General features: G+C 41.0%; 1 protein-coding gene across 7 annotated transcripts in view; it reads left to right on the top strand.

The window, feature by feature from the left end:
• Positions 1-14615, top strand: part of ALKBH8 (alkB homolog 8, tRNA methyltransferase) — a 74444-nt gene that overhangs the window by 29593 nt on the left and 30236 nt on the right. For all 7 annotated transcript variants that reach the window (XM_051820072.2, XM_051820085.2, XM_008261913.4 and 4 more), the window contains one exon: positions 12409-12515. In XM_051820072.2, coding sequence (XP_051676032.1) covers positions 12409-12515 — 107 coding nt within the window. The remainder of the gene's footprint in view (positions 1-12408; positions 12516-14615) is intronic.

Below are 14615 nucleotides of genomic sequence, written 5' to 3'. Positions count from 1 at the left end.
GGAGCTTCTTCCAGTCTCCCACGTAGGTGCAGGGGCCCAAAAACTTGGGCCACCTTCTACTTCTATCCCAGGCCATAGCAGAGAGCTGGATCTGAAGAGGAGCAGCTAGGACTTGAACTGGCGCCCATATGGGATGCCGGTGCTTCAGGCCAGGGCTTTAACCTGCTGCGCCACAGCGCTGGCCCTCTCAGTTTTCACTTATCCAAACACAGTAGATATGCCCACGGTAAGACTGTGGGATCCCTTGTTTGCTGTTTAAAATAAAAGCAAACTTTTATTTCATTTGGGCCAAATAAAAGCATGAGCACAGCTATGGAAGATTAGTACTTGGTAGGCTGTGGGAAACAGGTGGACTTTCAGCTATTTAACATTATCAGCAGTTAAATAGAGTACCTTATAGCCTCTGAGCTTCATATCATGTTGTCACTTGTCCAGGTGCCCTTGAGAGTTTCTCTCAAAAGGTTAATGATCTCAGCCTATTTCTTACCATTAAGGATCTGTATTAAATTTGTCTTCTTTCTTAGAAGTGTTCCCAGTAGTAATGTATTCTTCATGTTCCCATTTAGCCAACACAGAGATCTATTTATTTGTCCTGTACTTTTCTGTCCTGAATCTTTTTTTTTTTTTTTTTTTTTTTTTTTTTTTTTTTTAAACTTTTATTTAATGAATATAAATTTCCAAAGTACAGCTTATGGATTACAATGGCTTGCCCCCCATAACGTCCCTCCCACCCGCAACCCTTCCCTTTCCCACTCCCTTTCCCCTTCCATTCACATCAAGATTCATTTTCGATTCTCTTTATGTACAGAAGATCAGTTTAGCATACATTAAGTAAAGATTTCAACAGTTTACTCCCACACAGAAACATAAAGTGAAAAATACTATTTGAGTACTAGTTATAGCATTAAATCTCAATGTACAACCCACTAAGGACAAAGATCCTACATGAGGAGTAAGTACACAGTGACTCCTGTTGTTGACTTAACAAATTAACACTCTTGTTTATGGCATCAGTAATCACCCTAGGCTCTTGTCATGAGTTTCCAAGGCTATGGAAGCCCCCTGAGTTCACTGACTCTGATCATATTTAGACAAGGCCATGGTCAAAGTGGAAGTTCTCTCCTCCCTTCAGAGAAAGGTACCTCCTTCTTTGATGACCCGTTCTTTCCACTGGGATCTCACTCGTGGAGATCTTTCATTTTTTTTCCCCAGAGTGTCTTGGCTTTCCATGCCTGAAATACTCTCATGGGCTTTTCAGCTTGATCCGCATGCCTTAAGGGCTGATTCTGAGGCCAGAGTGCTGTTTAGGACATCTGCCATTCTATGGGTCTGCTGTGTATCTCACTTCCCATGTTGGATCATTCTCTCCATTTTTGATTCTATCAGCTAGTATTTGCAGACACTATTCTTGTTTATGTGATCCCTTTGGTTCTTAGTCCTATCATTATGATCAATTGTGCACAGAAATTGATCACTGGGACTAGTGAGATGGCATTGGTACATGCCACCTCGATGGGATTGAATTGGAATCTCCTGGTATGTTTCTAACTCTACCGTTTGAGGTAAGTCAGCTTGAGCATGTCCCGAATTGCACATCTCTTCTAATGAAGAACTGGATTAAGGATTCCTCTGGGTTGCCTTTAGAAATCTCTTTTTTTTTTAATAATAGGTAAAATCCAACAATTTTATGTAGTACAAGCAAGTGGTATTTATCCCACGTAAGCAAGGCTGTCAGCATTTTAAAAAATCAATAAATTGGACATACTACACAAACTGCAAAAATGTTAAATGATTACATCAACTTTTGTAGAAGATATTTGGCATAAAAAAACTGAGCAAACAAGAAACAGAAGAGAAATTCCTCATCTAGATAAAGAACATCTACCAAAACCAGCTTTAATAGTGAAATTGGACAGTTTTCCCTTAAGTTGGGGAAAGGGGGAAGTGTCTTTTTCTCACCACTACTTTTCAATATTATGGTGGAATTACTAGACAGTGCAGTAACACAAAGAAAGGATACAAAATGCATACATATTGGGAAGGAAGACATAAAACTGCTAGCAAATGTCATTATTGCATGTATAGAAAATTCAAAAGTACATCATAAGTACCCCTGGAACAATGTTAGTGTAGCAAAGTGGCGAATTACATGTACAATTTGATTGTTGTTCCATGTATGGGTAAGAGCTAGGATTTGAAATTTGAAAACAAAATTAAGCATCATTTAAAATTGCATCAGGTTAAAAAGCAAATCCCAATCGGTGTTTTTTAACTGGACAGTTCAGGCCATTAACGTTCAATGTGACTAATGAAAAGTGGTAACTTTGCCCTGCCATTTGCCAAAGATAAGTTCTAATATATGCTTTGAATTCCCTGTGATCTTTTGCTGTGAGGTTTCCTTCCTTTATCTTCTTTCATACTGATGACCGTGTTTCTGTGTTTCTGTGTGTAACACATCTTTAAGCATCTGTTGCAGGGCTGGACGAGTGGCGACAAATTCTTTCAATTTCTGTTTGTTATGAAACGTCTTTATTTCACCTTCATTCACAAATGATAGCTTTGCAGGATATAATATTCTGGGCTGGCAGTTTTTCTCTCTTAGTACCTGGGCTATATCTCGCCATTCCCTTCTAGCTTGTAGAGTTTCTGATGAGAAGTCAGCAGTGAGTCTGATTGGCGATCCTCTGAAAGTAATCTGACGTTTCTCTCTTGCACATTTTAGGATCTTTTCTTTATGTTTCACTGTGGAGAGTTTAATTACAACGTGTCGTGGTGAGGATCTCTTTTGGTCGTGTTTATTAGGGGTTCTGTGAGCTTCCTGTACTAGGATTTCTCTGTCCTTCTCCAAACCTGGGAAATTTTCTGCTAATATCTCACTAAAAAGGCCTTCTAATCCGTTCTCCCTCTCCATGCCTTCAGGAACTCCTAGAACCCGAATGTTGGGTTTTTTAATAGTATCCTGAAGATTCCTGACAATATGTTTTAGATTTCTAATTTCCTCCTCTTTTCTTTGATCTGACTGTATCCTTTCCTGTTCTCTCTCTTCTAAGTCCGATATTCTCTCTTCTGCTTCACCCATTCTGTTTGTAAGGCTCTCTATTGTGTTTTTCATTTGATCTATTGAATTCTTCACTTCAGTCACTATCACAGTTTCCTGTTGTACTAATTGTTTCGTTTCATTTTGATTCCTCCTTAATATTTCATTTTCACGAGAGAGATTTTCTATCTTGTCCATTAAGGCTTTATGTAGTTCAAGAATTTGTTTTTGAGAACTTCTTAATGTTCTTATCAATTTTTTGAGATCTGCTTCTTGCATTTCTTCTATGTCATCATCTTCATAATCTTGAATTGGGGTGTCTTTTTCATTTGAGGGCGTCATGGTGACTTCCTTGTTTTTATTACCTTGGTTTTTGCGTTTGTTATTTGGCATATTGGAGATATTTGGTTTCTTCACTGTGGTGCTTTTTCTTGTTATACTATGACTCTAGATTAAGTGGACTATCTGTTTTTGATGGAGCCTTAGGGCTTGAGATGGGTGTGGCCTGAGAGCTCTGTTTGGTGTCCCAAAGGTGACACTCCCAGGTTAGGAATGGTAAATCTCTCTCTCTCTCTCTTTCTTTTTTTGATTCAAAAGGGAAGTAATTCCGCACAGCTGAAGGAAGTTGGAGGTAGTTAGCAGGCAAATGATATACCCACAGGAGCCAGAGATTGGAAGCTCTTTCCCAAGGACCACACAGGGAATCTGTTTGGCCCTCAGAGTGGGTTCAAATTCTCCTTCAGTCTCCCACTGGGTTGCCAAAGTTACGGAATTGTAGCGTCTCTGGAGAGTACTCAGGTGAATTCCGTGAGTTCTCTCCCCCACCGTCTCTTTTTTCACAGTCTCAGTTCAGTAGCACCACAAATTTACTAGGTCCTAATCTCCTGTTAATTAGCCCCGCCCAGAGTCAGGGTTTTCTGCTAGGCTCAGGGCCAGTGCAGACCTGAGGTCGCTCTGCTTATGACGTATGTCCAAGATGGCGCCTGCTCTTTGTCTTGCTCGCCCTTGAGAGGTGAGCAGAGAGAGAGAAACCCGTGTCCGTATCAGTCACTTTTTTTTTTTTTCTCTCTCTCTCTAGCCTGGTGAACTTTTCCCCCACTGGGGTCGTTCCCTCTAGTCTCTCTCCGCTTGCCTGCCGGTGTCTCGGGCTATTGAGGTTCGGCTCACCTTGCGTTCCAGCGCTGGTGTGTTGAGTCTGCCGCTGGTGTCCCGAACTGTGGGCTCCCACGCTCTCCACACAGGTCCGCTGTGAATCACGCGTTCTGGAAGAGTTTCTTCTGCTGTTTCCTCCCCTACTCTTCCTTGAACCTGCAGTATCTCCACTTTTATTAAACTATCTCTCCCCGGACTATCAGTGTGCTCCCTTCCTATTCCGCCATCTTGCCTCTGATCCTCTGTCCTGAATCTTATCTTTTCTTGGATGATAGAATGATAACTATGTCTGGGGTTTCCTTCCTATTGTAGTTTAGATGTGTAAAGGTTGTATGAGAGCAGAATGTCAGATTTTTTGTTTGTTAGCTTTGAACTAAACATCATCCTCAGCCTTGCCCCATGAGCTTGCTGGGGACTTGATCTTTATTGACTTTGCCATCTTAGAAAATAGAGAAAATAGGTAAAACCAAAAAGAATAATTGGATAAAGCTCCTGTGGAGCAAAGCTGTCACACGGCAGAATGATTCAGCAGTTGCAAGAGAACATCACTGATTGTGAATCCTTAGTGAATTTTCTTTAAAAATGCCTTTAAAATTTTTTATTTATTTATTTTTTTTATTTTTGACAGGCAGAGTGGACAGTGAGAGAGAGAGAGAGAGAGAGAGAGACAGAGAGAAAGGTCTTCCTTTTGCCGTTGGTTCACCCTCCAATGGCCGCCGCGGCCAGCGCGCTGCAGCCGGCGCATCACACTGATCCGAAGCCCCAAAGCCAGGAGCCAGGTGCCTCTCCTGGTTTCCCATGGGGTGCAGGGCCCAAGCACTTGGGCCATCCTCCACTGCACTCCCGGGCCACAGCAGAGAGCTGGCCTGGAAGAGGGGCAACTGGGACAGAATCCGGCGCCCCAACTGGGACTAGAACTCTGTGTGCTGGCGCCGCAAGGTGGAGGATTAGCCTATTGAGCCGTGGCGCCGGCCTTAAAAATGTTTTAACAAACATTATTTAGTTAAGGTACAGATATTTTAAATGTGAGGGCATTGAAATAACTTATTTTCATGATGGAATAATATAAGAAAAATTTAATTTTTATGGTAAATCTATTTAGTTTCATAAATGAAAGTTATTTCCTTGAATTAAAAAATTATATTATCAAATCATAGTCAAATTAAATAAGGAATGAAATCTTAAATATAAAAAATAAGAATTCTAAAAGAAAGTAAGAATGAATATTTATCTGACTGATTGGGGCTATTTTAAACATACAAAGAAATAGATTATATTTTTGTGTCTGGTAAGCATAAAACAATAGGTTGATGACATCAAAAATTACAAAATTTCAGGGGTCAGCTACATAATTTGTGGATTTCAGTTCAAAATGAAAATGTGAGCTTCTTGTTCTAACAGCAGTTAGAACAAGTAAACTTACAGGTACTGTCTTTTTTGTTCTGTAACCTCTCTCTTCTTGTCAAAGTGGTTTTATTTACTATTTAATATTATTCTTAGTAAAGAAATCTAAATTTTAAGTTATTCACAAGAATTTTACCATTTATCTTTATAGCATGTAACACCAATTTCAAATGCAACTAAAGAATATTTAACTCATATGTGGAATCACCAAACTTAAAAAGTTTGTATTTTGTGCTCATATGTACCTATCATTTTTACCAGAGCAATGGAAATGCTGTACAAAACTAACTCAACTGTGGCTGTTTCGTTTCACTTCTTGCTATGTGCACGTCCTACTAATACTGTGCCCTTTTAGGTTACTGATGAGTGAAGAAGGACTGAAAGGAAAAGGAGCTGTGTGTTATCAGGAGTTCAAGCATTGCAGAATGTTGACGAGCAGGCTTCATGAGAGAAATTTCCTCTTCCCATACCCCACGTGGTACACAGCTGGTGTGTTAGTCTCTGCAGGGAGGTGCACTGAAGGCATCGGGCTTCCTGGCTGACTGTGCTCTTCTGCGTGTGTTGCATTGTGAGTCCAGGCACTTTCATTTCTGGGTCTGAGTGAGGCCTTGGATGGAGGTCATCTTCAAGCCCTTCTGCAGTGCCTCCTTGTATGTGTGTGTGTTGGCAGGGGCAGGGGTGGGGAAGCGAGGAGGGAGTAGAAAACCTTGAAGACACATTTCCCCACTTTAATGAGGTACTCCTTACTTTTAAGTTCTTAGTCCTTGGCTGGTGCCGCGGCTCAATAGGCTAATCCACCGCCTGCGGCGCCAGCACACAGGGTTCTAGTCCCGGTCGGGGCGCCGGATTCTGTCCCGGTTGTCCCTCTTCCAGGCCAGCTCTCTGCTGTGGCCAGGGAGTGCAGTGGAGGATGGCCCAAGTGCTTGGGCCCTGCACCCATGGGAGACCAGGAGAAGCACCTGGCTCCTGGCTTCAGATCAGCTTGGTGCGCTGGCCACAGCGTGCCAGCCTCAGTGGCCATTGGGTAATGAACCCATGGAAAAGGAAGACCTTTCTCTCTGTCTCTCTCACTGTCCACTCTGCTTGTCAAAAAAAAAAAAAAAAAAAATTCTTAGTCCTTCCCACCTCACCTGTCCTCTGCCCTAGGTTCATAAGAATACAGGAGCCTTTTGTTCAGAGCTCCCTCCATAGTGAGATGATACCTGTGTCTATGATGATCCTCCTCACCCTTGATTGGTACAACATTCAGTGGGGAAAATGGAATGGGAGGAGTTGGTGCCTTCTCTAATTTTAGACTTTGCTTATCCTGTTGCAATAAGTGATCAATCTTTCACTTTTTTTTAAAATTGAAGCTGCCTGACATTATTATTATTATTATTATTAAAAATTTATTTATTTATTTGAAACTCAGAGTTAGAGAAAGAGAGGCAGAGAGAGGGGTCTTCCATCCGCTAGTTCACTCCCCAATTGGTTGCCCCAGGTGGAGCTGCACTGATCCTAAGCCAGGAGCCAGGAGCTTCCTCCAGGTCTCCCACATGGATGCAGGGACCCAAGGACTTGGGCCATCTTCAACTGCTTTCCCAGGCCATAGCAGAGAGCTGGATTGGAAGTGGAACAACCGGCACTAGAACCGGTGCCCATATGGGAAGCTGGCACTGCAGGTGGTGGCTTTACCTGTTATGCCACAGCCCTGTTCCCAATATTTCATTTTTGATTTGTTAGTATCAGCTACTCTGACACCTCATAGCTGAGCTCTCTCAGATCAGCTCAGCCGAACTCCTGACAGTTTGTCTTTATTTTTGAATTTCCTTCTATGTCATCATTTTTGCTAGAAGCAGTTGACTAATACAGGAAAGTAACACAAGAAAGAAAGGTAATGATGGTATACTTCCTTGGTTGCTTATGTTTCTTAGAACTCCATTGCCTTTTTTCTGCCTTTGTAGCAAGCTCTAGTGGCTTCTCTAGGCTGTCAGTGTTCCCACTTACTCAGTTGTAGATGTAAAATGCTTTTCTCTTAACGTGAGTCTCACTGAACTCCTATGCTTTCTGTACTCATGGGATATTCACAGTGCGTTGTGCAGTGGTCCTCAGTTGTGGTTAGGCTTATCGTGTGTATTTCCTCTGATCCTGTATGTGCTCCATTATTTCATCAGGCTTCATTTAACAAACAGAAGTTTAAAAATAAAATCAAGAAATTCAGGATAGTGACAGTAGAGCATTAAACTTTATATAGAGACCTGTTTGAGCACAGAGCCATGAGCATTCCTGTTTGTTCATGAAGCTAGCCCTGAAAACTTCTACACATTCAGGTAACCATAGTGTAGGCATTTGGTGCAACACTGAAGTCTCTGCTTTGGGTGCTTGCATGCCATATTGGAGTGCCTGGGTTGAGTCCTGTCTACTTTGCTTCTAATCCAGCTTCCTGTTAATGTGCACCCTGGGAGGCAACAGACAGTGACTTAAGTTATTGGGTGCTTGCCAACCATATGGGAGTCATGGATTGAACTCTCAATTCATGGCTTTGGCCTGGCCCATCCCTGGCTGTTGAGAGTGTTTGAAGAATAAATCAGAGGGGCCGGCGCCGCAGCTCACTAGGCTAATCCTCCGCCTAGCGGCGCCGGCACACCGGGTTCTAGTCCTGGTTGGGGTGCCGGATTCTGTTCCGGTTGCCCCTCTTCCAGGCCAGCTCTCTGCTGTGGCCAGGGAGTGCAGTGGAGGATGGCCTGAGTACTTGGGCCCTGCACCCATGGGAGACCAGGATAAGTACCTGGCTCCTGCCATCGGATCAGTGTGGTGCGCCGGCCACAGCGTGCTGGCCGCGGCGGCCATTGGAGGGTGAACCAATGGCAAAAGAAGACCTTTCTCTCTGTCTCTCTCTCTCACTGTCTAACTCCACCTGTCCAAAAAAAAAAAAAAAAAAAAAAATCAACATAACCCTGATATCAGAACCTGTTGAATACAAGAAAAAAAATTACAGAACTATGGTTCTAATTTATACAGGTTAAAAAAAAAAAACTAACTAAATGAATAGCAAATGAGATCCAGAAGGAAGTAAAAAGGAAATATGAATCATTAGATTTTTTTTGCTTTCTTTTTCTGCAGTTGCTATGCTGCTGAGATTCATACTTTGATGTGTTTTCATCATGGTAGTTATCATCTTTCACTTCTAGTATAGAACTCTCAACCATTTCTTATATTGTGGTAATGATGAATTCCTTCAGATTTTACTTGCCATAGGAAGAAGTAAAACTTCATTTTGGACGGATATCTTTGCTAGGTATAGTATTTTTAGCTGGTGCTTTTATTCTTCTGGGATTTTGAATATTTCATCCTATTCTGTCCTCCCTTTAATGTTTCTGTTGCTGATCTAGTGGGAATTTCTCTATAGGTGACTCAGGGCTTTTCCCTTACTATTTTTAAAATTATTTTTAGGGGCCAGTGCCGTGGCACACTAGGTTAATCTTCTGTCTGCGGTGCTGGCACCCCATATGGGCACCGGTTCTAGTCCTGGCTGCTCCTCTTCCAATTCAGCTCTCTGCTGTGGCCCAAGTGCTTGGGCCCCTGCACCCACCTGAGAGACCAGGAAGAAGCCCCTGGTTCCTGGCTTCGGATCTGCTCAGCACCGGCCGTTGCCGCCATTTGGAGAGTGAACCAACAGAAGGAAGACCTTTCTCTCTCTCTCTCTCTCTCTCTCTCTGTCTCTCACTGTCTGTAACTCTGTCAAATAAATATACATAATTATTTTTAAAAAATTTATTTATTTGAACAAATAAAATTTATTTATTTGAAAGTCAGAACTAGAGAGAGAGAGGGAAAAACAAAGAGAAATAGATTTTCCATCTACTAGTTTACTCCCCAGCTGGTTTCAATGGTTGGTTTCCCCAGAAGCTTCATCCAGGTTTCTGGTGTGGGTGCAGGCTCTCAAACACTTGGGTCATCTTATACTGCCTTTCCCAGGCCATTAGCAGGAAGCTGGGTGATAAGTGGAGCAGCTGGGATACAAACTGGCACCCATATGGATGCTGGCATCGCAGGCAGCAGATTTACTCATTATTCCCCAGTGCTGGCCTTTAGAATTCTTTCTGTGTCTCATAATTCTGAAAGTTTGTAGTATGCCTCTGAGAGAAGCTTTTTTGATAATATTTATTAGGAGATGAGCCTTTGGGATTGCTGGACCTGAGTGTCCTTATCTTTCCCAAGATTTGGAAAGTTTTCAGCAGTTATTCCATCCAGTAGATTTTCTGTATCTTTTCTTTCTCTTTTCCTTCTGAAACCATAATAAGAATGCTTGCTTGCTTATTGGTGTCCCATAAATCTCAAAGATTTTTTTCATTAAAACTTTTTTTTTTTTTTTTCCATCTGTTTGGGTTATTTCAAAACCCTTGTCCTCAAGCTCAGGAATTCTTTCTCTTCTTCTTCTTTCTTCTTTCTCCTTCTTTTTATTTTAAATATTTATTTATTTATTTATTTGAGAGGTAGAGTTCCAGATAGAGGGAGAGACAGGAGAGTGGTCTTCTATCCACTGGTTTACTCCCAAAATGACTGCAATGGCCAGGGCTGGGCCGATCTGAAGCCAGAAGCCAGAAGCCAGGATCTTCTTTCGTGTTTCTCATGCAGGCACAGAGACCCAAGCACCTGACCATCTTCTGTTGCCTTTGCAGATCATAGCAGAGAGCTGGATCAGCCACTGCTCTGGCCCTAGGAATTCTTTCTTTTACCTGCTCAATTCTTGTTGAGGCTTTCAACTGTATGTTTGTTTGTTTGTTTTTTGACAGGTAGAGTGGACAGTGAGAGAGAGAGAGAGAGAGAGAGAGAGAGAAAGGTCTTCCTTTTTTCCGTTGGTTCACCCCCCAATGGCCGCTGTGGCCAGAGCACTGCTCTGTTCCGAAGCCAGGAGCCAGGTGCTTCTCCTGGTCTCCCATGCGGGTGCAGGGCCCAAGCATTTGGGCCATCCTCCACTGCCTTCCCGGGCCACAGCAGAGAGCTGGCCTGGAAGAGGGGCAATCTGGAAAGAATCCGGCACCCTGACCGGGACTAGTACCCGGTGTGCTGGCACCGCAGGTGGAAGATTAGCCTATTGAGCCGCAGCGCCGGCTCAACTGTTTTTTAAATTTTGTTTCCCGAGTATTTTGGCTCCAAGATTTCTGATTAATCCTTTTTTACAATCTCCGTCTTTGACAAATTTCTCATGAATTGTTTTCCTGATTTCATTAGATTGTCTGTCTATATTTTCTTTGTCTTATTAAGTTTCTTTAAAATTATTATTTTAAATCATTTGTCAGGCAATACATTGATTTGTTTCCTTTTCATCTGGTGCTAGTATTACTGTGTCTCTTTGGCAGAATCATATAACCTTTTTTACATGCTTCTGTGTCCCTACATTGGTCAGTTGCTTCTGTCAATTTTATAGCTTTCATAGTAAAAGATTTTCTGCTGCTGATATGTTCTAGGGTATCAGTTGGATAGATTGCACTGACTTTGGTCCCAGGTGGATGCTTAGTGTAATTTCTGCTGTATTCACTGTTGGTGATATCTGCTGGTGTCTCAGTGGCTTTGACTGTAGGGATTGAAGTGTACTGCCAGTTGGGATGCTCTTCCCTTAAGCGGGTATGTCATATTTATTTTTCAAATGGACTGATTTCTTTACTTGAGAATATTTTTTTAGCCCTGTGACTTGCCTTTTAAGTTCATGTTTTTGGCTTGCGACTGTGTTTAGACTGCAGTCTTTGGTGTTTGATGGGCTCCTATTACAAAAAATCTTCTTGGGTATTGTATCTTTATAGGTTGTTATTCAAAATAGTATTTTTAAAAAGATTATTTATTTATTTGAAAGTCAGAGTTACACAGAGAGAGGAGAGGGAGAAGGAGAAGGAGGGGGAGAGGGAGAGAGAGAGGGAGAGAGAGAGAGAGGTCTTCCATCCGATGGTTCACTCCCCAATTGGCTGCAACAGCCGGAGCTGCGCTAATCCGAAGCCAGGAGCCAGGAGCTTCTTCCAGGTCTCTCACGCAGGTGCAGAGGTCCAAGGACTTTCCCAGGCCATAGCAGAGAGCTGGATTGGAAATAGAGCAGCCGGATCTTGAACCAGCGCCCATATGGGATGCTGGCACTTCAAGCCAGGGCGTTAACCCGCTGTGCCACAGTGCCGGCCTCTCAAAATAGTATTTGAATGTAACTTAGAAAAAGCTGCTGAAAATCTTCCTGTTTTCACTTTCTTATTAATAAGTCTCTAATATGTTGCCATGACTTCAAAAGGTGTATGATATGTTATATGAGAACCTACATCTAATAGTTATTTCTCCTTTCATTAGAATTTTATGAATAATAAAAATTTCTAGTAACTTATTTCTGTATTTTCTATTTGCTTGGTAGTGTGATTTATATCCACTATATGTTTAATTCATCTAACCACCCTGTAGTAGTTGAGAAAACCATAACATAGAGGTGGTAAATGGCTTGCCCTGAGTCTCATGAAAGAGCTGAGATATGAGTGTTTCAGTCCAAAGACCCTGTGTTTGACCACTACTGTAGTAGTTTTCATTGTATGATCCTCAGAATTTCCTGAAGTGAATGTTGGACATGCGGATTCCTGAGCCTCACTCTGTACCTGCTGAGTCTGAATTTTTATGAATGAAGTATGTTTTCATCATTTAGTTGAGTGTTATGTACACTAAAGGTTGTGCTATGCTATTCTTTGAGCATTATCATATTTTAATCTGTATTAGTCTAAAAGGATAGATAGAATGAGTGAATCATTCTTATCCTTGTAGTATATGAACCTTTAGGTTGATCTTTGTGCTTTTGTCTTTGCTTCCAGATTGTCATGGATTTTAAGCATCCAGATGGTATCACAGTCCCAGTTATGTTGCCTCGTCGGAGTTTGCTGGTGATGACAGGAGAATCTAGATATCTTTGGACCCATGGGTGTGTATTGAAATGATCTTAATGACAGGATAACTTCTGCTTTGGGAGACTTCATTCTTTTTTTGTCTGAGCCTCTAGAACCATACCCTCTGCCTGCACATTGAAGGTTCTGGGTTCAACTCTCCTAGGGCCATCCTGGCTTTTTTTTTTAACCTGTAATGCAAAGTTGCAAGCCTACTACAATGAATTGTCTTCGCCTTTCACTAGATTTATCAACTATGAACATTTTGCTACATCTTTTATTTTTTCTCACATATATTATTATTTTTCTTGAATCATTTGAGAGTAAGTAACAGATGTTATGACCTTTTCTTCTTACATACTTCATTGTGTATTTCCTAAGAACAAGGGCATTATCTACATCAGCGCTTGGCAAGTTAGGAATAATTAGCAAAATTCATCAACTGTAAAACATGAACCAAGGATGGTTTTTACATTCCTAAAGGGTTGTTAAAAGCAGTGCAAATATTAGACAAAATTGATATTGACCTTTAATGCCTAAAATATTTATATTTTGGTTCTTTATATAAAATGTTTTTTAGTCCCTGTTCTATAAAACCACAGTACAATAATCAAATTCAGGAAATTCAACATTGATAAGATACCATTATATAATCCATATTCAGATTTTGCTAGTTGTATGATGTAGTACTTTATAGTAAGCTTTCTCTCTGATCCAGTATTTAATCCTTGATCTTATATTACATTTAGTGGTCATTACTATTTAATCTTTAATTTGAAGTAGTACTTCCTCAACTTCTCTTTGTCCTTCATAAGTGATTCTTTTGGGGAGGTCAATTGTGTTGTAGAATGTTTCTCAGTTTGAGTTTGTGTAATGTGAGCCTAAAGAAATGGATTTTATACTTGTGGTAGGAATGCATCTTTAGCACTTTGAGGAAAGAATTGCACTGCCAAATTTTGCATAGAGTAATGCTTAGTTACTTAGTCACTTAGAGTAATGCTTAGTTCTATACTCATTAATTCTGTCCTGCCTGGAGATTTTAGCTGACATATTTTTATAAACATTCAAGGAAATGAGCATATGAATAAATTTGTAACCTGTCCTAAATGTGAAAGATAAAAAAAGATGGCCCATTTTTATGTACTGAGGCTTAAGTTTATATAATTTTATTTTTATGGCCATTAAAATATTTGTAGTTTAAATGAAAATGACTGTGAGATCTATTGGTTTCAGGTATTCTTGAAACTTTGAGCATAAGTTATTCATTTTTGCTGTCACTAATGTTTAAACTTCTAAGAATAATAATATTACAGCAAATGGGGGCCAGCGCTGTGGCATACTAGGTAAAGCTGCCGCCTGCAGTGCCAGCATCCCATACAGGCGCTGGTTCATGTCTCCTGGCTGCTCCACTTCCGATCCAGCTCTCTGCTGTGGCCTGGGAATGCAGTAGAAGATGGCCCAAGTCCTTGTGCCCCTGCATCCATGTGGGAGACCTGGAAGAAGCTCTTGGCTCCTGGCTTCGGATTGGTGCAACTCTGGCCATTGTGGCCAATTGGAGAGTGAACCTGTGGATGGAAGACTTCTCTTTCTCTCTGCCTTCTCTCTCTTTGTATCTCTGACTTCAAATAAAAATAAATAAACATTTAAAAAAACAATATTATAGCGAATGCAAAATAAGAAACTCCTTATCATATATATTATGCAAAGATTTTACTCTTCTCTTGGTAATGGTACAGGTTAATTCTAAAACATTATTTTTATTTTTCTTCCTAGTTTTCTGAAGCTATTTTCTTTTTATTTATTTATTTGAAAGTCAGAGTTACACTGAGAGAGAAGGAGAGGCAGAGAGAGGAAGTCTGGCTTTGGGATCTGTACCCTGAACCATAATGTCGTAGCTTAGCTTGTTTGCTTCCTTTCCTCTGAATTTATACTGAGCTCTCTAGCCTTCACATTTTTGCAGCCCTCAGTGCAATACATTTCTGTTTCCTTTCCATTCTATTTTTAATGTACAGCTCTACTTTTACTTCCTTATAAAGGAAGTAATTTCATAAATTTATGAAGCTTTTCCTGACTATATTAACTTGAAATAATTTATCCCTTAGCTTAACCCCTAAATACTATTGTCTCCTACTGCCTGT

This window comes from Oryctolagus cuniculus, chromosome 1 (genome assembly GCF_964237555.1).
Source record: "Oryctolagus cuniculus chromosome 1, mOryCun1.1, whole genome shotgun sequence".
NCBI classification, from domain to species: domain Eukaryota; kingdom Metazoa; phylum Chordata; class Mammalia; order Lagomorpha; family Leporidae; genus Oryctolagus; species Oryctolagus cuniculus.
This window is presented reverse-complemented; position numbering and strand designations above follow the sequence as displayed.